At 44.3% G+C, this 24,755-nt stretch overlaps 1 protein-coding gene across 1 annotated transcript in view; it reads right to left on the reverse strand.

The window, feature by feature from the left end:
• Nucleotides 1–24,755, reverse strand: part of LOC141148285 (up-regulator of cell proliferation-like) — a 37,717-nt gene that overhangs the window by 10,523 nt on the left and 2,439 nt on the right. Inside the window, exon 2 of the mRNA XM_073635575.1 lies at nucleotides 3,279–3,336. Within this exon, the coding sequence (XP_073491676.1) occupies nucleotides 3,279–3,294 (16 nt within the window). The 5' untranslated portion in view covers nucleotides 3,295–3,336. The remainder of the gene's footprint in view (nucleotides 1–3,278; nucleotides 3,337–24,755) is intronic.

Below are 24,755 nucleotides of genomic sequence, written 5' to 3' on the forward strand. Positions count from 1 at the left end.
ACCTCTTCTCCGCCCTCCGAAAGGGACACTTGACCCATGTCACTTGTTTGGCTCACGTCCTGAATTTGGTGGTGCAGCTGTTTTTGAGCAGGTACCCGGGCTTACAGGATCTTCTGAGGCAGGCCAGGAAAGTCTCTGGTCATTTCCGCCGGTCATATAATGCCAGTGCTCGGCTGGCTGACCTTCAAAGGGAATGCAACCTGCCCAAGAACCGCCTCATTTGTGACATGCCCACCAGGTGGAACTCAATGTTGGCAATGCTGCAGCGGCTGTACAAGCAGCAGAGGGCCATCAATGAGTGCCTGTGTGAGTATGGCACCAGGGTCAGGGGAGCTTGGCTTTTTTTCGCTACGCCAGTGGTTACTGATCAAGGATGCATGCACTGTCCTATCACCATTTGAGGAGGCCACGACAATGGTGAGCAGCGACAATGCATGAATTAGTGATACTGTCTCTGCCTCTTGTCTTCCTGTTGGAGCACATGCTTCGTGGATTAAAGGACAGGGCACTTGAGGCAGAACAGCGGGAGGAAGAGGAGGACTTCCTTACCTCTCAAGGCCCCCCTTTATCCAGATAGTATTCCTGCGGGCCCGCAGATCACACAGGAAGAAGAAGAGGAGGAGGAGGAGGATTGTGTCAGCATGGAGGTGGAGGATAACACTCAGCATCAGCAGCAGTCTTCAAGGGATCGTTTTCAGTCCCCAGAAACCCATGGAGTTGTACGTGGCTGGGAGGAGGTGGTTGAGGATCATGTGATCCTTAGTGACCCAGGGGACTCAGGATCAAATGCCTCTGCAAACTTATGCTGCATGGCCTCCCTGATCCTGCAAAGCCTGCGAAAGGACCCTAGGATTTGTACTATCAAGGATCAAGGAGAGGGATCATTACTGGCTGGCAACCCTTCTTGATCCACGTTACAAGGGTAAGGTTGCAGAACTTATCCAGCCTTCGCAGAGGGAGCAGAGGATAAAATATCTTCGGGAGGCCTTGCAGAAAAGTTTGTGCAATGCGTTTCCCGAGCCTGGGAGGTTACATTTTTCATGGTGCTAGACAACGTGTTGCTAATGCTTCGCTCAGTCACAGAAAGAGCGGTGGAGAAGGTGGCCGGCTGACCGATGCCTTCAGACAATTCTTCAGTCCTTAGCGCCAAGGTCTGATCGGTTCCAGTAACCATCGACAGTGTCTGAATTACATGGTGCAGGAATATCTAGGGGCAAGATCAGACTTGGAGACCTTTTCAACAGAACATCCACTGGGTTACTGGGTCTGGAAGATGGACCACTGGCTAGAGCTTGCTCAGTATGCAATTGAGCTACTGGCCTGTCCTGCATCCAGCGTTCTTTCTGAACACACATTCAGTGCTGCTGGAGGCTTTGTAACTGATCACAGAGTACGCCTGTCCATAGACTCTGTTGATCAGCTCACATTCATAAAAATATATCAGTCTTGGATCATCAGCTACCAAGCACCTGATGCTGATGTAACCGATTGATTTTTCTATGGATGTGGGATCCCTTGAAGACTGTATATGCTGAGTGACTATCCTATTATGCTGAGTGACTATCCTATTCCTCCTCAATCTTCATGATGATAGCTTCTAAGAATATTTTTGGTTCAGGGCTCCACCACCACTGCCTATGGCCCAATTTTTCTGCCCCTGTTTAACAGGGGCATGTAATTACAATTTTTGATCAAATATTTAACAGCAGGGCTCATTCCTGCACTCAACAAGAGTATCTGTGAGGGGTTGCAGTGTTGTGGCAACACTACCACTGCCTAAGGCCCAATTTTTCTGCATCTGTTTAACAGGGGCATGTAATTACAATTTTTGCTCTAATATTTCACAGCAGGGCCCATTCCTGCGCTCAACAAGAGTATCTGTGAGGCTTTACAGTGTTGTGCCACCACCATTCCTGATATAATATTTCACAGCAGGGCCCGTTCCAGCACCCACCAAGAGTAACTGTGAGGGCTTACAGTGTTCTGGTACCACTAACACCTAAGGCCCAATTTTCCACAGAGTGTATAGGGCAGGCCTTATAGTATATACAGGCAGTCCCCTATTTTCAAACATCCGACTTACAAACGACTCCTACTTACAAATGGAGGGAGACAACAGGAAGTGAGAGGAAATCTACCCCTAGGAAGGAAAAATTTTCTCCTGTAAGAGTTAATATGGGAAAAAGGTGTCTCCACTGATGCTTTATCACCAATCCTAGTTTCCCTAATAACCCAAAATTTTCAAAACCCAATTGTCATTGGGACAGAAAGTGAGGTGAAATCTTCTGAACAGGAGCACAGGCAGCAAACAAATGTTACAGGGGTGATGACCCTTCCCTATGTTATCGAAAAAGCTTAAAAATAGATTTTTTGGCTGGAGCTACACTTTAAAAATGTACCTGTTCCAAATTACAAACAGATTCAACTTAAGAACAAACCTACAGTCCCTGTTTTGTTTGTAACCCGGTGACCGCCTGTATACTGCTGTTCAGAGTATATAGGGCCTGGGGGCCCCACGCTTTTTTTTTTTGTAATTTGGGTGCGGGGTTCCCCTTAATGTCCATACCAGACCCAAAGATCCTGGTAATGGGCTGGGAGGGGGGGGGACCCATGCCGTTTTTCTCAATGATTTTCATCTATATTGCCGGGACCCGACATTACACAACAGCATTACAAGCAATTTTAAATGACTTCTTTTCCTTTAGAAATGTCATTTTGTGCAAGGACTTTTCTAAACACAGGAAAAATGCGCCACTTTACAGGCATACTATAGTAATTTTTCACTTTTATTGTTTCACTTTAAGCATTATTAAAATCACTGCTCCCGAAAAACTGACATTTTTAAAACTTTTTTGTATTGATACATGTCCCCTGGGTCAAACACTTTTTATGACAATAGCTTGCATATTAGCCTTTAAAATTAGCACTTTTGATTTTTCACGTTCAAGTCCCAGACTTTAACGGTGTTCACGTGTTCGCACAAATTTTTTGCCTGTTCACATGTTCTGCCGCAAACAGAACCGGGGGGTGTTTGGCTCATCCCTATTTAACACCCTGCACCCCCCTTTATAGTGAGGGGTCTGGCACAAAACAAAGCCCCCATTATTGGCCCTTCCAAGTCAGCTGACCCATTGCAGTGCATTAATGTTATGAAGAATTTGGGTGAGAAAATTGTTACATTTGTTTTCGAGGAGCATGATCCTTGAATTTGCTGGATTAGCCTCCAATCAATAGAAGACCCAAAACTGAAGCTCATCCTAATTGAGAACAAAACATACCTCCTGTTGTAGCCATCTGGAAGGTTTGAAGTTATCTTCCGTGATCCACATCCACGGACTAAAAGATTTAAAGAAGAACATACTTATTTATAGATCTTTATATCTCTCTATAAATACTGTATATACACACACAAATTGTATTTTCATTATGCTAATCTCTTTTCCTATGTTGCCGAAGCTGTTTATTTAGGAACGTGAATATGCACTTTGCAAAGTGAATGTTCACTTTGCTTAGTAAATAATGTGACGCTGTGTTCACTTTACTTATCCAATCAGGTGCAAGCACATATCCTTAAAATTTTCCTTGGACATGATTGGGTATTCAAAATTTATACAGCATCACCTTATGTACTAAGTGAGCATGCTCTAATACTTTAGTAAGTCAATTGCATGCTTCAGGGATGACACAGTCAAGTAAATCCTGCCACTTTTGCAGTTCTCTGCTGTATTTTATTTATTGTACTTATATAGAGTGATCAACTTACACAGCACTTTACATATATTGCACATTCACATCAGTCCCTGCCCTCAAGGAGCTTGCAATCTAAGGTTCCTAGCTCACATACATACATACACATACAGTCAGGTCCATAAATATCGGGACATCGACACAATTCTAATCTTTTTGGCTCTATACACCACCACAATGGATTTGAAATGAAACGAACAAGATGTGGTTTAACTGCAGACTTTCAGATTTAATTTGAGGGCATTTATATCCAAATCAGGTGAACGGTGTAGGAATTACAACAGTATGTATATGTGCCTCCCACTTTTTAAGGGACCAAAAGTAATGGGACAATTGGCTACACAGCTGTTTCATGGCAAGGTGTGTGTTATTCCCTCATTATCCCATTTACAAGGAGCAGATAAAAGGTCCAGAGTTCATTTCAAGTGTGCTATTTGCATTTGGAATCTGTTGCTGTCAACTCTCAATATGAGATCCCAAGAGCTGTCACTATCAGTGAAGCAAGCCATCATTAGGCTGAAAAAAACAAAACAAACCCATCAGAGAGATAGCAAAAACATTAGGTGTGGCCAAATCAACTGTTTGGAACATCCTTAACTGCTTGCTGACCGCCGGCTGTCAAGTGACAGCCAGGCGGCGCAGCTCTCGTTGCGGGCAGGCGTCATATGATGGCCTTGCCTTACCGGCCCACCAGGGGGTGCGCGCCACCGCCGGCGATCGCGTGCGCCCGCCGTGTCACTGGGCTCCCGGTGCGTGTGCCCGGCGGCCGCGATGTTCGCCGGGCACCCGTGATTGCCGGTAACACAGCACGACCGCGGATCTGTGTGTGTAAACACACAGATCCACGGTCCTGTCAGAGGAGAGGAGACCAATGGTGTGTTCCCAGTACAGAGGAACACAGATCGGTCTCCTCCCCTAGTGAGTCCCCTCACCCTACAGTTAGAGACACTCCCTAGCAAACACAGTTAACCCCTCGATCACCACCTAGTGCTAACCCCTTCCCTGCCAGTCACATTTATACAGTAATCAGTGCATTTTTATAGCACGGATCGCTGTATGAATGTGAATGGTCCCAAAAATGTGTCAAAAGTGTCCGATATGTCCGCCACAATATCGCAGTCATGATAAAAATCACAGATCGCCGCCATTACTAGTAAAAAAAAAAAAGAAATAATAAAAATGTTATAAATCTATCCCCTATTTTGTAGACACTATAACTTTTGCGCAAACCAATCAATATACGCTTATTGCAATTTTTTTACCAAAAATATGTAGAAGAATACATATCGGCCTAAACTGAGGAAAAAATTTGTATCAAAGAAAAAAAATTGGATATTTATTATTGCAAAAGTAAAAAATATTGTGTTTGTTTTCAAAACTCTTCTTTTGTTTATAGCGCAAAAAATAAAAATCGCAGAGGTGATCAAATACTACCAAAAGAAAGCTCTATTTGTGGGGAAAAAATGATAACAATTTCATCTGGGTACAGTGTTGTATGACCGCGCAATTGTCATTCAAAGTGCGACAGCGCTGAAAGCTGAAAAATGGCTTGGGCAGGAAGGGGGTGAAAATGCACTGTATTGAAGTGGTTAATAAGAAAGAATGCACCGGTGAGCTCAGCAACACCAAAAGACCCTCAAGACCACGGAAAACAACTGTGGTGGATGACCGAAGAATTCTTTCCCTGGTGAAGAAAACACCATTCACGACAGTTGGCCAGATCAAGAACACTCTCCAGAAGGTAGGTGTATGTGTCAAACTCAACAATCAAGAGAAGACTTCACCAGAGTGAATACAGAGGGTTCACAACAAGATGTAAACCGTTGGTGAGCCTCAAAAACAGGAAGGCCAGATTAGAGTTTGCCAAGCAACATCTAAAAAAGCCTTCACAGTTCTGGAACAACATCCTATGGACAGATGAAACTAAGATCAACTTGTACCAGAGTGATGGGAAGAGAAGAGTATGGAGAAGGAAAGGAACTGCTCATGATCCAAAGCGTACCACCTCATCAGTGAAGCACGGTGGTAAGAGTGTCATGGCATTGGCATGCATGGCTGCCAATGGAACTGGTTCTCTTGTATTTTTTATTTTTTTAAATTGTAGTTTTTATTGAAAATTTTCAAAAATAGACAGCATATACAAATAACTGAATTGTAATTAAAGATATAAAAGTACAAATAACAAATGTCCGTGTATACAGAGCACAAGAGTGTTCTGTAAATCACATCAGAAGATAGGAGCAACTCGTAGGAAGCAACAATAGGCATTACCGAGGTCAAATATAAAGACAAAGAAATTTTATGGTATATATTAGGGAATAGAAAACTCAAAAAGGGTACCTATCTGTGTGTAGAGTACTGCTTGAATACTGCTTGGACCTTGAAGAAGGGGACATACCCCGAAAGCTTGTCCTGAAAAATTGTATGTTAGTGCAAATAAAAAAAGTATCACGGACAGTACTCAATTTTCTCTGTCACAATTGCACTAATACGGCTACAATCAAACCAAGTATGTGTGTAGAGCGTAAGTCGTGGCAAAGTAAATTATGACGTACTGGTTAGCAAGGATGTACCATATTCCAATCCCAGTCCCAGGGTTCCCTGGGTTCCCAGATTTTATTAAACTGGAGAATATTGTCATGAACAGAGGCCATCAAATATTCCATCCTCCGAATCTCAGCTATTAGTTGTAAAAGCCTAGAACATAGAGGGGGGTGTGTTGGACAACCAACATAATGGGATGAGCCTTTTGGCCGATAGGAGGATGTATGAAATCAGCCTATTATCTTTTTTTTGGAACACCTGAGAAAGGAAGGCCTAAATGATCATTTAGGGGATCAGGCGGGAGGGACACATTCACCACCCTGTGTATTAATAGCATTACCTCATGCCAAAAGGGCTGGATCATGCAACATTGTACCAAAACATGAGCACTTTGATGGACATTTCCCTATGTAGGACACATTTTGAGGACTTAAAAGTGGAGGACCAGATCCTGCCCCACATCTGGGAGCTAATAGACTGCCTATTAAATGAGGCCATCTTCTCATATATAGATGTGTGTTTTCAGTGAGAGGGGTTGACTCATGGAGGATATGGTGTATAGAGGATATTAGGTGTAGTTGTTGGGGACCCTGAGCACCCAGATACTCAAAGGGAGTGGGTTTATCTAAGATCAAGAGCGGAGACTGAGAGTGGAAAAACTGCCTAATCTGTAAATAGAAATAAAAAAGATGTGGGGGGATTCCAAATTTCTCACGCAGAGTATCAAAACTGTGCAACCTGCATGAGATTGTGTGGACTAAGTTCTGAAGCTGGAACAAAGAAGCATTTATCCAAGGGAATACCCTGCCCAAGGACAGACTGTCTGGAATGGATGGGTTGAAAAGCACATTCATGAGAGGAGGGCAAGGTGAGATAAGAGGGAAGGTTTTAAGACATTTACCCCAGATATCTAAATTAAAATTCATTGGAGCAGTACATTGGCGCCTATAAATGGGATCCAAGGAGGGAGAGGGAGACCAAGCTAAAGAGCATGGGTGTACCAGATATAACACTCCTTTCTCGATAGCAGTCCAGTGATTAGGTGCGTGGAGAGAGGACCATGAGACAATGACCCTTAACCTCCCTGGCGGTATTCCCGAGTCTGGCTCGGGTTGGATTTTTCATACCAAAAGCGGTAACCCCGAGCCAGACTCGGGCTTGCATCGCAGGATCCAGGAAGAGCATACTTACCTTGTCCCCTGGATCCTGCGATGTCTCCCCGCTGTGATCGGCGAGCCGCTGTGTCTCGCTCGATTCACAGTGCCGAGCTCCGTTCCCTGCGAGCGTTGCGACGCACGGGGACGGAGTTCGGCGGTAAATTCAAAAATGAAACACACAGTATAGATACAGCATACTGTAATCTTACAGATTACAGTACTGTATCAAATAACTACACATCCCCCTTGGTCCCTAGTGGTCTGCCCAGTGTCCTGCATGCAGTTTTATATATATAAAACTGTTCTTTCTGCCAGGAAACTGGAGATTGTCCATAGCAACCAAAACTGTCTCTTTACATCAAAAGTGCTTTTAGACCAGCTAGAAAAAAGCGATAATAAATTAGAATCACTCGCAGAATTGATCGATAGTGATTTGTGGGGAAATCCGTCACCAAACACTAAAAGTAACAAAAGCGACAATTCTGCAACTGAGCAAATTTCAGTGTTTTTGATTTGATTACATTATTATATAATTTTTATTAGGGTTGTCCCGATACCGATACTAGTATCGGTATCGGTACCGATACCGAGCATTTTCCCAAGTACTTGTACTCGGGCAAATGCTCCCGATGCTTCCGCCGATACCTGGACTGTCAGCTGTGATCGGCGCGTGGGGGAGTTACAAGCTTCTCCCCCAGCGGCTTTCACCAGCTTTAGTGACATACAGCAGTGATCGCTCACCGCTGTATGTCACTGCATCCTCCTCCATGCCCCCTCCGTTCCTCTGTGCCTCTCCGCTGTCCCCTGCATTCTTCTCTCCTTATCTGTCCCCCTCCGTACTCCCCCTTTGTTCTTCTCTCCTTATCTGTCCCCTCCGTTCTCCCCCTCCGTTCCTCCGTCCTCCCCCTCCTTCCTTTGTGTATGGAGAGAGTCAGCTGACTCTGTCCATTCACATAACTGAAACATTGTAATCTCCTGTGATTACTATGTGTCAGTTTATGAATGGAGAGAAGCCGCTGTCTTCTCTCCATTCATTCTCAGTGCAGCTGACGCTGCAGAGAAAGGGACTGGGGAATCTCTATCCTCTCTCTCTTTCTCTGTCTCAAGGGGGAGATATCAGAGGTCTGTTAAGACCCCTGATATCTCACCAAAGCCCCCCAAAAGGGCTGATTAAAAAAAAAAAAAAAAAAAAAAACAATAAAGAATAAAAAAATATTACTGTAAAAAATAAAAATTGTAAAAAAAAACAAAAAAAACACACACACATACAACGTTCACCCCCCCCCCCCCCCAAAAAAATAGCAAAAAAAAACTGTCACGTGACATTAAAAAAAAAGTATCGGTAATCGGTATCGGCGAGTACTTGAAAAAAAGTATCGGTACTTGTACTCGGTCCTAAAAAAGTGGTATCGGGACAACCCTAATTTTTATTATTATTATATTATTATTTGTTATAATTATTTATAGTTATTTATTATATTATAATTTTTTATTTTGTTTTTCAAACTTTATCATACCCGGGATGTCTACTAGACTCTTGTTTGGACAGATTTAAGTGAACTATTCCTAAGAATTACAGGCCTACAATATAAAACGCCAAATTTCTGTGCAAAATAATTGTACCGCTTTCAGCACCTAAAATCAGAAATAATCATACCGCCAGGGAGGTTAAATGTGAAGCATAATAATATTTAATAATATCCGGTGCTCCCAAACCCCCCCTGGATCTTTTAGCGAAAACCACCAAACTCGCTCTATGGTGTGCTTTATTATTCCATATGAATTTAAGAGAGCTCCTCTGAAGCATTTTAAGTTGGGGGATAGGAATTGCAACAGGTAGTGTCTCAAAATGGTTTAGTAACCTAGGTAGAATAGACATTTTTAGGACGTCAATCCTACCCAGAAGGGATAGGGGGAGTTTTGCCCAGCTTTGTAAGGATTTATTAATTTCAAGGATCAGAGAGGGGTAATTTATAGAGTAGAGGGAGGAGTAGGAGGGGATAAGGAGGACACCCAAGTATTTGAGGGAGTCAGTGCACCACCTATAGGGGTAGGAGTCCCTGAGCTGGGATAGCAAAGAGGGCGGAATATGAATCGGAAGGGCCTCAGTTTTGGAGGTGTTTACCTTATAACCTGAAATGGCACCAAAGGAGGAAAGTAAATTATGTAGTGATGGGATCAATAACAGTGGGTTAGTGATAGTCAGCAGTATATCATCTGCAAAGAGTGATAGTTTATATTCCCCCCCTCGCATCACCACCCTATGAATGTCCGGATGTAACGGACGGACTCGGCTAGGGGCTCCAGACAAAAAATAAAAAGTAATGGTGATAAAGGACACCCTGCTGAGTCCCATTCGTCATGGGGAACTTGAGCTGTGACTTTCGAGTAGAGAGCCTCTAAGGCTCTTAAAAAAAAGGCCCCTAAAAGGTTAAGACAAGGGCCTGACAAGAAGACCTGTCAAGTAAATCGATCAAATCTATAGTGCTTTGGGTGTTGTCTCCAGCGTGCCTCCCGGGGACAAAACCCACTTGGTCTCTGTTGATCAATTTACGGATAAGTCTAGACAGTCTGAATGCAAGGATTTTTGTAAATATTTTATAATCTGAATTTAGAAGGGCTTTGGATCTGTAATTATCTGGAGTTTAGGGATCCTTACCAGGTTTCGGGATGACAGAAATGTAGGAGTGGGAGAAATGGGGGTGAGGGGGTTGACCTTTGAGTAGGGAATCGTAAAGAGTCAGCAGGTGAGGGGACAGTATATCCAGGAAGGTCTTATAGTAAAAGTAGGGTAGCCCGTCTGGGCCAAGCGATTCTCTTGTATTTATTGATGATGTGACTGCTGACAAAAGCAGCAGGATGAATTCTGAAGTGTTTCGGGCAATATTATCTGCTCATATTCAGCAAAATGCTTCAGAACTCATTGGACGGAGCTTCACAGTGCAGATGGACAATGACCTGAACCATACTGCAAAAGCAACCAAAGAGTTTTTAAGGGAAAGAAGTGGAATGTTATGCAATGGCCAAGTCAATCACCTGACCTGAATCCGATTGAGCATGCATTTCACTTGCTGAAGACAAAACTGAAGGGAAAATGCCCCAAGAACAAGCAGGAACTGAAGACAGTGGCAGTAGAGGCCTGGCAGAGCATCACCAGGGATAAAACCCAGTGTCTAGTGATGTCTATGCATTCCAGACTTCAGGCAGTGATTGACTGCAAAGGATTTGCAACCAAGTATTAAAAAGTGAAAGTTTGATGGATGATTGTTAATCTGTCCCACTACTTTTGGTCCCTTAAAAAGTGGGAGGCACATATACAAACTGTTATAATTCCTACACCATTCACCTGATTTGGTATTTGCAAATACCCTCAAATTAAAGCTAAAAGTCGGCAGTTAAAGCACATCTTGTTCGTTTAATTTCAAATCCATTGTGGTGGTGTATAGAGCCAAAAAGGTTAGAATTGTGTCGATGTCCCAATATTTATGGACCTGACTGTACTAGGGCCAATTTAAATTGGAGCCAATTAACCTACCAGCATGTCTTTGGAGTGTGGGAGGATACCAGAGTACCCAGGGGAAACCTACCCAGGCACAGGGAGAACATGCCAACTCCAGGCAGGTGGTGCTATGGTTGGGATTTGAATTGATGACTCTAGTGCTGCCAGGCAGCCAAGCTAACCACTCAGCCACTGTGCTGCCCACTTATGTTTGAAAAAGGTCAGCCACTGCTGCAGCTTCTCACTTTGTGATTTGTTACAAAGTTACAATGTTCAGTCTGATCACTGCGGGGGGGGGGGGGGGGGGTACCGAGGAAATTCTTACTCCAGCCTGCAAAAGACTGATGACATCATCTCAGCCTAGGCAAAGTCAATGACTGGAGCTCATCGATACATTTTAATGAGCACAGATGGCACTTTTCCTAAAAATAATACTGAGCCGAACACCCCCCGGTTTGGTTCACATCCAGAACATGCGAACGGACCGAAAGTTTGCGCGAACATTCAAACACCATTAAAGTCTATGGGACTCGAACATGAGAAGTCAAAAGTGCAAATTTTAAAGGCTAATATGCAAGTTATTGTCCTAAAAAGGGTTTTGGGACCCTGGTCCTGCCCCAAGGGACATGTATCAATGCAAAAGGAAGTTTTAAAAAGGTCCATTTTTCCGGGAGCAGTGATTTTAATAATGCTTAAAGTGAAAAAATAAAAGTGAAATATTCCTTTAAATATCGTACCTGGGGGTGTCTATAGTATGCTGTAAAGTGGCGCATATTTCACATGTTTAGAACAGTCCCTGCACAAAATGACATTTCTAAAGGAATAACAGTCATTTAAAACTACTTGCGGCTATAATACAATGTCGGGTCCTGGCAATATGGATGAAAATTATTGAGGAAAACAGCATGGGTAACCCCCCAGCCCATTACCAGGCCCTTTGGGTCCTGTATGGATATTAAGGGGAACCCCGCACCCAAATTAAAAAAAGAAAAGGCGTGGGGCCCCCAAGCCCTATATACTCTGAACAGCAGTATACAGGCGGTCCCCGGGTTACAAACAAGATAGGGATTGTAGGTTTGTTCTTAAGTTGAATCTGTTTGTAATTTGGAACAGGTACATTTTTTAAGTGTAGCTCCAGCCAAAAAATCTATTTTTAAGCTTTTTGGATAACATAGGGAAGGGTTATCATCACCCCTGTAGCATTTGTTTTGCTGTCTGTGCCCCTGTTCAGAAGATTTCACCTCACTTTCTGTCCCAATGACGTTTGGATTTTGAAAATTTGGGGTTTATAGAGAAACAAGGATTGGTGATAAAGCATTAGTGGAGAGGAGACACCTTTTTCCCATATTGACTCTTACAGGAGAGAAAAAAGTAAAAAGTGCAGACATGGTACAGGAGGTGGATGTGCGGACATGGTACAGGAGATGTCAGAGGCTGTGTGAACATATTACAGGAGCTGGTCATAGGCTGTGCGGACATGTTACAGGAGGTGGTCATAGGCTGTGCAGACATGGTTAGGGTTGCCACCTTTTCTTCAAGCCAAACCTGAACACTTTAGCAGCCTGGGACACCTTTGGGTGCCGCAAAGGTGAGTAGTATTGTGGTGCACATAGCGTGCCACAGCGAACAGTGGGTGTGGCCAAATTGCTCTTGCTGACATCATCGCCTTGCCCCCCCAGCGATGCTGAACCTGCCCAAAGACAGCCGCCCGCAGCTCCGGTAACAGATTTGTGTGTGACTATCTTGGTTACTTGGGGAAAACAGCCCGGTCTGAATAATGTGTCCGGGATTCAGTCCACTTGAAACCTGGACACCTGATTTAAAACCTGGACTGTCCGGGTGGGTGAATCCCAGACAGGTGGCAACCCTGGACATGGTACAGGAGGTGGTCATAGGCTGTGCAGACATGGTGCAGGAGGTGGTCATAGGTACATACATATTTTGTACTGTATATGCTAATATGCTTTTATTTTAATATGCTAAGTGGCTAAGCATTGAAAGTCTTTGAACGTATAGCTTTTTTAGTTATTCTCCCTAGGGTAGGTAAGGACATCTGGTAGCATTTTAGGAGATGGTGGCTCTTTTTTGTTTCTTTAATCCTCCTAGAAAAAATGCCTGTTTTACTGATTTTAAAGACCCAATTTGAGTTTGAATTCCATGCTCCTTCAATAGTTCCCTGAAATGGGGGGGTGGTGACTACCAATGAAGATGGCCACATAAGCTGAGTGCTCCACATGCCTGCCAGGAATTGAGCCCTTAACCAGAGCCGCCCTCACTACTTTACCGCATCCTGCAAGCTCTTCAGGCTTCTCAAGATTCTCACAATGCCACGCGGCCGAGAGCCTTTACAGCCGCAGAAACTGTCGCGTTTCCAACAGTGAGCCGGTGGCTACAACTAAATGGCGGTGACTCCCAAACACTGCATGCCGCTGTTAGACCTTTAGAGGTGGATCATCAGCTTTCCAGAATATGAAGCGGTCACAGACACAGCTCAAAGCGGCCAGCGGCCTACCGGGAAATTTCCCGCTATCCCGGTAGGCCTGTCTGGCTCTGCTGGCAGATGGTTATGAGTCAGTTCTCAGTCAGGCATCACCCCAGAAAGTTAATCTCTTTAAACCCAGTGGACCGTGTGATCACCTGCTCACTTGGCACCATCCGCAGGCAGCTTAAAGTGGTTCTTCACCTTTTGTGTGTCTCTCTATGTCGTGTAGGTGACCCCATAGCCTTGGCAGTAGAAAACTACAACTTGCTGTCCACTCCCTCCAGTTGCTGCGACCAGTTGCAGGGTAGTGTGCTGTCCCTTATCAGAATATACCTACTAGAGATAATGCTTCAATATGGAAGATCTAAGATCCATATTTGCCTGATGATTTTTAAAGAAGGAGTCATGAATACAGCTTATTAATGTGAAGAGTTCACAGAAGGAAAATACATCAAGTATTTGCATGTCTTCATCTGAGCGTGTCCTGGCTGAGGAGAATGAGGAAACGCTCAGATGAAAACATGCAAACATACCTGATGTATTTTCCTTCTGTGAACTCCTTATCCCATCATTAATAAGCTGCATTCACCACACCTTTAAATATCAGTATGCAAATATGGATCTCAGATCCTCTATATTGCAGCATTAGCTTTAGTAGGACAACAACATAAAGATATTTTGGTAAGAAGATAAAGGACAGCACACTACCCTACAACTGATCAAAGCAAGTGGACAGCAAGTTGTCATAGTTTGCTGCTGCCTAGGCTACAGGGTCACCTACAAGACAGAAAAAGAGAGAGACAAAAGATGAAGAACCACCTTAAGCTGCCTGTGGATGGTGCCAATCAGCAGGTGACCATACTGTTTGGACTACTGGGTTTAATGAGATGAACTTTATGGGATGATACCTGATTGAGAACTGACTGATAACCATCTGCCAGCAAGAAGAGAGTGAGGAGTTGCTCTACGGCAGGGGTGTCCAAACTTTTTTCAAAGAGGGTCAGATTTGATGAAGTGAACATGCGTGAGGGCCGACCATTTTGCCTGACATTCTTTGAACCATTAAAATTTGGTCTAAGTTTGTTCGTTCAAGCACTAATACACTGCCCAACAAGAATTCTCTTGCCTTTATGGCTGTGTGTGAGTAAAGAGATGAGCTCAGGCATATTATTTGGATATACCAAATTTATTGCCATATAGCACGCACCTTCACTTTAAGAGCGAAGTTTCAGGAAAAAAAAATTTAAATAAATGTAGCACACTACCCCCGTAGGAGCTGCTGGGTAGTTTGTTCCTTTTCGCCAGTGTGGTTCTATCACCCCCCCTCCCTTAAACTGATGACACAGCAGACAGTCTTCAACGAATAAACGTGAAACTTTATTCTTTTCCACTGGTGCATCACTGAAAAGAATGTGAGTAGTGTACCATCTAGATCCTCAAGAAGTATGAGCTGCATTTATAATTTTGGTTCCTGTAATGGCCTGCATATCTTCTCCCTCCTGTTTACTACTACTTCCCAACCGTACAGCACTTCCAAATTATGCACAAAGAACGATACTCTGAATAAAGTTCTTAGGCTGACTGATTGGGTTTTCCCAAGTCTTTGGAAATACTGTTTCCCTGGGTTTCCACACACTTGTACTCCTTGTCAACAGTCCATGCTTGCCACAGAATGTTGAACACCCAGTCTTCCTCCTGTTGGTAGTAGCAGTCTCCTCCTGTTAAACGTTGCAGATTCCTCCTGATGTCTCCTCCATTTCTCCTCCCCACATGGCACGTTCCCCTCCCCAGAGGGGAGAGCTCTTGAGCTGCATCAGCCTCTAAATGCTGTCTTCATCTGTCATTCTTTTCCCATCAGCCAGACTTCCTTTGAGCATGTGACCCACAGTTTATATAGGCCTGAAAGCCCCTGCCCACTCAAATTAATGACTGGTTCAGGGTGACCCATACAACTAACTGTATCCTGTTTCCAATTTACCTGCCCTCCAGCACCTCTCACTGGACGAACAAGGCATCACTCGCAGAATGCAGGTGGTCACACCCCCAATTCTACTCTGTCATTTCTCTCAACCAAAATAAACCCAACCAGGCTTAAACCAACAGGGTAATGCCTGGAATTTGTACCTAACACTAACCTTAACTAACTAGTTAGCACACACCTAAGTAGGTGGGCGCTACATAAAGAACTGTGAAGCAAAATAAGGGTCAATGCCCATCTGCAGCCTCACAAGTGCCCATTTGCAGACCCACCATTGCCATGAATGCAGCATTCCCAATTGCCAGGAATGCAGCACCCACCATTGCTAGGAATGCAGCAGCCACCATTGCTAGGAATGCAGCACCCACCATTGCCAGGAATGCAGCACCCACAATTGCCAGGAATGCAGCACTCACCATTGCCAGGAATGCACTCACCATTGCCAGGAATGCACCCACCATTGCCAGGAATGCACCCACCATTGCCAGGAATGCACCCACCATTGCCAGGAATGCACCCACTATTGCCAGGAATGCACAGGCCGTTGCCAGGAATGCACTCACCATTGCCAGGAATGCACCCACTATTGCCAGGAATGCACCCCACCATTGCCAGGAATGCACCCACCATTACCAGGAATGCACTCACCATTGCCAGGAATGCACCCACCATTGCCAGGAATGAACCCACCATTGCCATCAATGCACTCACCATTACCAGGAATGCGATCACCATTGCCAGGAATGCACCCACCATTGCCAGGAATGCACTCACCATTGTCAGGAATGCACTCACGAGCACCAAAGATTACCTACAAGAGAATCTCCTGTTTACAGGGTGGCTTTTTTAATAGAAAGTTCCGCCTCCTTTGATGGACAGAACAGTCGTCCAATGGCAGCGCCGGAGACAGGACTTCCTATAACAGAGGCCGTCCCTAAACAGGGAATTCTCCTGTTTGTGTAAGGCACTCGTCCCGCCTCCTCCCTGTCCCCTCCAAGCCAATGCATATACATCCTTTGTGGCCCCCGGCGCTGGGAGATCGTCAGGGGCCACAAAAGATATATATGTCCAGATAACCAGGTGGGCCGTTCAAAACCGGAACGCGGGCCACAATTGGCCCGCGGGCCGCACTTTGGACATGCCTGCTCTATGGTGATCTAAAGCTGGGTGCTCGATTGTAAGTTCAGTTGACTTCTCTTTAATTAGGGGGTCATATTTAGTGGTCAAGCGTGTATTCTTCCCATAAGGGGTGGTTGCTTCACGACTGAACATTCCAGGTGATGGACGCTTATCACATATAAGAATATAGTATCTTACAAAAGTGAGTACACCCCTCACATGTTTGTAAATATTTTATTATATCTTTTCATGTGACAACACTGAAGAAATGACCCTTTGCTACAATGTAGAGTAGTGAGTGTACCGCTTATATAACAGTGTAAATGTGCTGTCCTCTCAAAATAACTCAACACACAGCCATTAATGTCTAAACCACCGGTAACAAAAGTGAGTACACCCCTAAGTGAAAATGCCCAAATTGGGCCCAAAGTGTCAATTTTTTTGTGTGACCACCATTATTTACAAGCACTCTTTGACATGGAGTTCACCAGAGCTTCACAGGTTTCCACTGGAATTCTCTTCCACTCCTCCATGACAACATCACGGAGCTGGTGGATGTTAGAGACCTTGCGCTCCTCCACCTTCCATTTGTGGATGCCCCACAGATGCTCAATAGGGTTTAAGTCTGAAGACATGCTTGGCCAGTTCATCACCCTTACCCTCAGCTTCTTTAGCAAGGCAGTGGTGATCTTGGAGGTGTGTTTGGGGTCGTTATCATGTTGGAATACTGCTCTGTGGCCCAGTCTCCGAAGGGAGGGGATCATGCACTGTATCTCACACTACATGTTGGCATTCATGGTTTCCTCAATGAACTGTAGCTCCCCAGTGCTGGTAGCACTCATGCAGCCCCAGACCATGACACTCCCATCACAATGTTTGACTCTACGCAAGACACACTTGTCATTGTACTCCTTACCTGGTTGCCGCCACACACGCTTGACACCATCTGAACCAAATAAGTTTATCTTGGTTTCATCAGACCACAGGATGTGGTTCCAGTAATCCATATCCTTAGCTTGCTTGCCTACAGCAAACTGTTTGGCTTTCTTGTGCATCATCTTTAAAAGAGGCTTACTTCTGGGACGACAGCCATGCAGACCAATCTGATGCAGTGTGAGGTGTATGGTCTGAGCACTGACAGGCTGACCCCCCCAACCCTTTAACCTCTGCAGCAATGCTGGCAGCACTCATACGTCTATTTCCCAAAGACAACCTCTGGATATGATGCTGAGCACTCAACTGCTCTCAACCTCTTTGGTTGACCATAGCGAGGCCTGTTCTGAGTGGACCCTGTCCTGTTAAACCGCTGTATGGTCTGGGCCACCGTGCTGCAGCTCAGTCTCAGGGTCTTGGCAATCTTCTTATAGCCTAGGCCATCTTTCTGTAGAGCAACAATTCTTTTTTCCAGATCTTCAGAGAGTTCTTTGCCATGATGTGCCATGTTGAACTTCCAGTGACCAGTATCAGAGAGTGAGCAATAACACCAAATTTAACATACTTGCTCCCCACTCACACCTGAGACTAGGGATGGGTCGAACATCCCCCTGTTCGGTTCTCAGCAGAACATGCGAACAGGCAAAAAATTTGTTCGAACACATAAACACCGTTAAAGTCTATGGGACACGAACGTAAAAAATCAAAAGTGATAATTTTAAGGGTTAATATGCAAGTTATTGTCATAAAAAGTGTTTGGGGACCTGGGTCCTGCCCCAGGGGACATGTATAAATCTAAAAAAGTTTTAAAAACGGCCGTGATTTTAATAATGCTTAACGTGAAACAAAAAAAGGGAAATATTCCTTTAAATTTCATACCTGGGGGGTGTCTATAGTATGCCTGTAAATTGGTGCATGTTTCCCATGTTTACAACAGTCCGAGAGCGAAATGACATTTCTAAAGGAAAAAAAAGTCATTTAAAAGTACTAGCGGTAGCGCCGGCAGCTATAATGAATTGTCGGGTCTCTACAATACTCATAAAAGTCATTGAAAAAAATGGCCTGGGGTTCCCCCACAGTGTATTACCAGGCCCTTTGGGTCTGGTATGAATATTAAGGAGAACCCCAAACCAAAATTAAAAAAAAAGAAGCGTGGGGGTCCCCCCAAATTCCATACCAGGCCCTTCAGGTCTGGTATGGATATTAAAGGGAACCCCGTGCCAAAATAAAAAAAAATGGCATGGGGTCCCCCTAAAAATCCATACCAGACCCTTATCTGAGCACGCAACCTGGCAGGCCGCAGAAAAAGAGGGGAGATGAGAGAGCGCCCCCCCTCCTGAACCGTTCCAGGCCACATGCCCTCAACATGGGCTGAATGTCCCCATGTTGATTGGGACAAGGGCCTCATCCCCACAACCCTTGCCTGGTGGCTGTGGGGGTCTGCGGGCAGGGGGTTTATCAGAATCTGGAAGCCCCCTTTAACAAGGGGACCCCCAGATCCCGGCTCCCCCTGTGTGAAATGGTAATGGGGTACAAATGTACCCCTACCATTTCACAAAAAAAGTGTTAAAAATGTTAAAAAAGACAAGACTTTTTTTTTTTACAATAACTTTATTAATGTCTTCTTCTCTCCCCGCTTCTTCTTCCATCTTCTTCTGGTCTTCATTCAGTTTTCTTCCTCCATCTTGTTCTTCCCCCACTTCTGCCTCTTCCTCTGGGGTCACCCGGTTACGTAACGGGTGACCCCACCCCCCTCTGACACCATGGGGAAAACCATAAGGAAGTCCCAGTGAATTCCCCCTGTGTCAGTGACCCCGCCCTCAGTTATAAGAACTGTCAGAAGAACAGAAGTGTCATACAGCGGGCACCTCCCATGGATGCGGATCATCCGAAGAATGAAGCGGGGAAGGAGAAGCCGGAGGAAGATGCGGATGAGAAGAACGAAGGAAGAAGCAGAGGATCTGGGGAAGAAGAGGAAGAAGCGGGGGAAGAACAAGATGGAGGAAGAAAACCGAATGAAGACCAGAAGAAGATGGAAGAGGAAGCGGGGAAAGAAGAAGACATTAATAAAGGAATTGTCAAACACTGTCTCTTGTCTTTTTTAACATTTTTGACACTTTTTTGTGAAATGGTAGGGGTACATTTGTATCCCACTACCATTTCACACAGGGGGTGCCAGAATCTGGGGGTCCCTTTGTTAAAGGGGGCTTCCAGATTCTGATAAACCCCATGCCCGCAGACCCTCACAGCCACCGGGCAAGGGTTGTGGGGATGAGGCCCTTGTCCCCATCGAAATGGGGACATCCTACCCACGTTGAGGGCATGTGGCCTGGTAGGTTGCGTGCTCGGATAAGGGTCTGGTATGGATTTTTAGGGGGGCCCCCACGCCATTTTTTTTTAATCTTGGCGCGGGGTTCCCCTTAAAATCCATACCAGACCTGAAGGGTCTGGTATGGATTTTGAGGGGAACCTCCATGCCATTTTTTTAAATTTTGGTGCGGGGTTCCCCGTAATATCCATACTAGACCTGAAGGCCCTGGTATGGAATTTGGGGGGACCCCCCACGCATTTTTTTTTTAAATTTTGGTTCGGGGTTCTCCTTAATATTCATACCAGACCCAAAGGGCCTGGTAATGCACTGTGGGGGAGTCCCAGGCCATTTTTATCAATGACTTTTATGAGTATTGCAGAGACCCAAGAATTCATTATTGCTGCCGACGCTACTGCTAGTACTTTTAAATGACTTTTTTTTCCTTTAGAAATGTCATTTCGCTCTCGGACTGTTGTAAACACGGGAAACATGCACCAATTTACAGGCATACTATAGACACCCCCCAGGTACGAAATTTAGAGGAATATTTCCCTTTTTTTGTTTCACTTTAAGCATTATTAAAATCACTGCTCCCGAAAAAACGGCCATTTTTGAAACTTTTTTTTGCATTGATACATGTCCCTTGGGGCAGGACCCAGGTCCCCAAACATTTTTTATGACAATACCATGCATATAAACCTTTAAAATTAGCACTTTTGATTTCTCCCATAAACTTTTAAAGGGTGTTCCATGACTTCCAAATTTGCCACGAACACCCCAAATTGTTCGCTATTCGGGGAACGGGCGAACAGACAATGTTCAAGTTGAACTCATGTTCGACCCAAACAGACAGCCCATCCCTACCTGAGATCTTGTAACACTAACGAGTCACATGACACCGAGGAGGAGAAATGGCTAATTGGGCCCAATTTGGACATTTTCACTTAGGGGTGCACTCACTTTTGTTGCCAGCGGTTTAGACAATAATGGCTGTGTGTTGAGTTATTTTGAGGGGACAGCAAAAATGATATTTTGTATATTTTGGGACAGTTTTTTCTTTTGATAATAAAAATGGAGGAGATATCTATTACTATTTACTATCAAATTAAGATCCAATTCGTCCTGAAAAAATGCACTATAATACACCTGGATATGCTAAGTAGTTGTGATGATATGTACAGTTTTACTAACACATGTCAAAGTTGCCGAATTGCAGGCATTAAGATTAGTTTTATCTCCCGTCATGAAGGGGTTTATGGTCGGGATCAGGGCCCTCTTTAATGCAGGGCAAAAGGGGCAGCTGCCCCCAACCCAGTCACTGTTTTGAGGCCCAAAGCAGCTGCCTCTTGAGCCAACACTGCCTGCAAATAGTTGATAAGTGGATTTGGGAGGACCCAAGAAAATGTTTGCCCAGGGTTCAATGGATATTAAAACAGGCCCTAGTCCTGATCCCTTGGCATGGAGGATTACTCTACTTGCATCCGGAAATTATTAACTAGTCCCATCTCTGTGGGGAACCCTGCTTAGCTAATAGGGTCAAATGTTCTTAAACATTCTTAAATTTTTCTCATAGGATCGAATGCTAGAGTTGTTACATTCAGTGGAATAAGGAAACGATTACACACATAATACAAACATTACGAAGCGTATTTGTTACGCTTGCACAGACATTCACAAAATCGTCCCTTTAGTCTTCCCAGCGGGGAACACACACAGCAATACAAAACATGACAGGGGGTCTAATCCTCTAATCTACACTACAGAAACAAGTTTTGGCTATAGGCTAATGTACATTGGTGAAATTATTTAATTATCAATTCCACATATGATATACGGTATATATATATATATATATATATATATATATATATATATATATATATATATATATATATATATATACTGCATTTATTGGCGTATAACACTCACTTTTTCACCATGAAAATCGGGTGCAAATAGCGTGTGCGTGTTATACGCCAATACTTCAATTTTAGCTGCCTTGGAGGGGACAGGGAGGGGGGCGGGACGAGCGCCATCAGATTATATACAGTGAGAATCTCCTGTTTACTTGGCGGCCTCTGTAATGGGAAGTCCCGTCTCCTGGGTCGCCATTGGACCACTGTTCTGTCTATCATAGGAGATTCTCACTGTATGTAATCTGTCGGGGCTTCTCCCGCCCCCCTCCCTGTCCCCTCTAGGCTGCAGATGGGCATCGAACAGGCTGTACTGATGGCAATGGGGAGGCTGCTGCATTGATGGCAATGGTGAGACTGCTGCATTGATGGCAATGGTAAGGCTGCTGCATTGATGGCAATTGTGAGGCTGCTGCATAGATGGAAATGGTGAGGCTGCATTGATGATCAGGCTGCATTGATGGGCAATGGTGGAGCTGCAGATGGGCACTGACCCTTATTTTGCTTCAAAGTTCCTTATTTACATTTTTTTTTTTTTTTCCTGAAACTTCCCTCTTAAAATGAATGTGCGTGTTATACGCCTGTGCGTGTTATATGCCGATAAATACGGTATATATATATATATATATATATATTTACAGTATATATCTTGGTGGCTTGGATGGTTGAAGCTCCAACTTTTATAACATCCTTGACATTCAGAAAAAAACACCTTGATGAGTATTCTCATTATTATGTCTAGAGAATCTTGCTGTTAGAGGAGATAGACAATCTACAGGTTTGCTCATCATCATACCTAACTCTGTAGGTAGTCTTTTATGTTTGTTGGTTGTTTGTCTTAAAATGTCTGTCCAAACAAGAAGCTGCAGGAGGGAGGGGCTGGATGTGGGTGTTGGGCTGGAGTCGAGGCTGAGCCCGTGAAGCCCACAAAGCTCTCCCCTAGTGTGATGCTGGCCTAAGGAGAGGCCGCCTCTCGATCCTCCACAAACCCCCCATCACTATGCCCTTTCCCGCTGAGGACCATGCTGCTGTTGGAGGAGTGAGCGGAGGGTTTTTGTGCAGAAGGGAGCGTGCAGAAGGAGGCGAGCCGCAGCCCTGGGTTTCGGGGCATAGAACATAGAGCCTGGAGCCCGTACCTGCACAGCGCCCCCGTAGGTAGAGGAGATGGATCAGGGATGAATAGAGCCAGTGCACCGGCAACTATTGAATGAGTAAAGAGCGTACCTTCCATGACTGGAGCAGATCTGCAATGTACAGTGACTCCCTGCACCTCAAAACTGGCAAGTAATTTGCAAAGCCAAGCGGATACCGAGGCAACAAGTGGGTGAGTGCTGTTGCTCCTAGTTGGCAGATACACATATGTTTGCCATAGTGATAGCATATTGACTCTTATACAGACTACATGGTACGCATACAGACTATATATGCCACATATAGAGGTTTAATAAACTGGACTGTTAAACTGCATTATAGTAAAAAGAAAATGACTGGCATACACAGGACTGAGAGCTGAAATACTTGTATTTGTATGGACTGTGGATGAACAGAAGGAGCTGTTTGGTGCGAGTTAAACACTCCCTGGACATAAACAAAGGGTACGGACCAAGGGAGATACCCAATAGAATGTTTAAGAACCCCCTAATATGTGAACCACACCAAAACAGCTAACAGCCATACTGTAAAGTCAACCTGAAATAAAACTATCGACAGTTGTAGCAGCCAAGGATAAGAACAAACATTGCAGAACTTTCACTTTACTAAGGCTGTGTACTTTTGGATAAATGTACAGTATACTTCGGTGACTACAACTGGGCAAAGTACTGCAGGGAAATATACCCCCACCCTGGGATACGAACCCCGAGGGCTGAGGGCTGAGTGAGAAAAAAGGGTGAGAAGCCAATTATTAGCTTTAAAAAAAACAAGTAGAAAATAAGAAATGAAGGGTAAACAGGCTAGAGGGGCAGCAGTAAACCCACCTAGAGTAAGTGCTAGCTCAGGAACTATTAAAAAATATATGGTACAGAAGGATGGTAAGGAAAGCCCGGACAAACAAACGGAAGCAAAAAAAGCAAAGCCCGGAGGGCATACAAAAGAACGCACTGAGAAAACAGCTAGAAGATATAGAAACCCCTGCAGCGAGAAGTGAGGTTCTAGAGGGAGAAGTTACAACGGAACCCAAACAAAAAAAACTGTTACCAACAAAGGGAGAAAGGGCAGAAATTTTTGCGTGACTGGAAATATCTATAAAGGGAGAAATAGCAACTCATGAAGATATGAACCACATATTAAGAGGGGTTAAAGATGCAGAAGAAAGACACGCATGGGGTGGAGATAAAAAAAGCTTAAATCACAGATGGGCTAGATGCAGAGAGATCAGAGGATTTTATTGTTTAAAATAGAGGACCAAGAAAAGCGGAATAGAAGGAAAAATCTCCGGATTAGAGGTTTACCAGAGATGCAAGGGGAAAAGGAGGAACTGCAAGAAACATGGATAAAATCTTTGGTCATATGATAAGTACATCTGGTGCAAGTAATAAAATAAAGTTTGAAAGAATCCATAGGATTAGTAAGCCTGCAGAAATGGCTGGAGACGTCCCAAGAGATGTTATTGTAAGATTTCATAATTTCCAAGACAAAGAACAGATAAGGGAATTTATGAAAACAAACCAACTGGCTAAATATGGTGAGATTGCTCTACAGATATTCCCAGATCTGGCAACCGAGACTCTGGCCAGGAGAAGAACCCTTAAACCTTTACTTGAACAGCTTAAGTCGCACAATATCCAATACACCTGGGGCTTCCCAGCCTGCCTAATCAGACGCAAAGACGGCCGATCTGCAACTTTAAGATTCCCGGAAGATACGGCAAAATTTTGTAATAGACTGGATGTTCCTCTGGTAGAAATCCCGGGTTTGTGGGAAAGACTTGAGAACACAGAGAGTACAGGTGAACAGCAGACTTGGCAATCAGCTCTGAAATGGAAACGATTGGAAGGGAAGAAAAAAACAGACCAAAGAGAAAAGGAAAGAAGAAACTAATAATAATTACTCAAGTTAGATGTTAAGACGAAG

Source organism: Aquarana catesbeiana, linkage group LG06 (genome assembly GCF_042186555.1).
Source record: "Aquarana catesbeiana isolate 2022-GZ linkage group LG06, ASM4218655v1, whole genome shotgun sequence".
NCBI classification, from domain to species: Eukaryota; Metazoa; Chordata; class Amphibia; order Anura; family Ranidae; genus Aquarana; species Aquarana catesbeiana.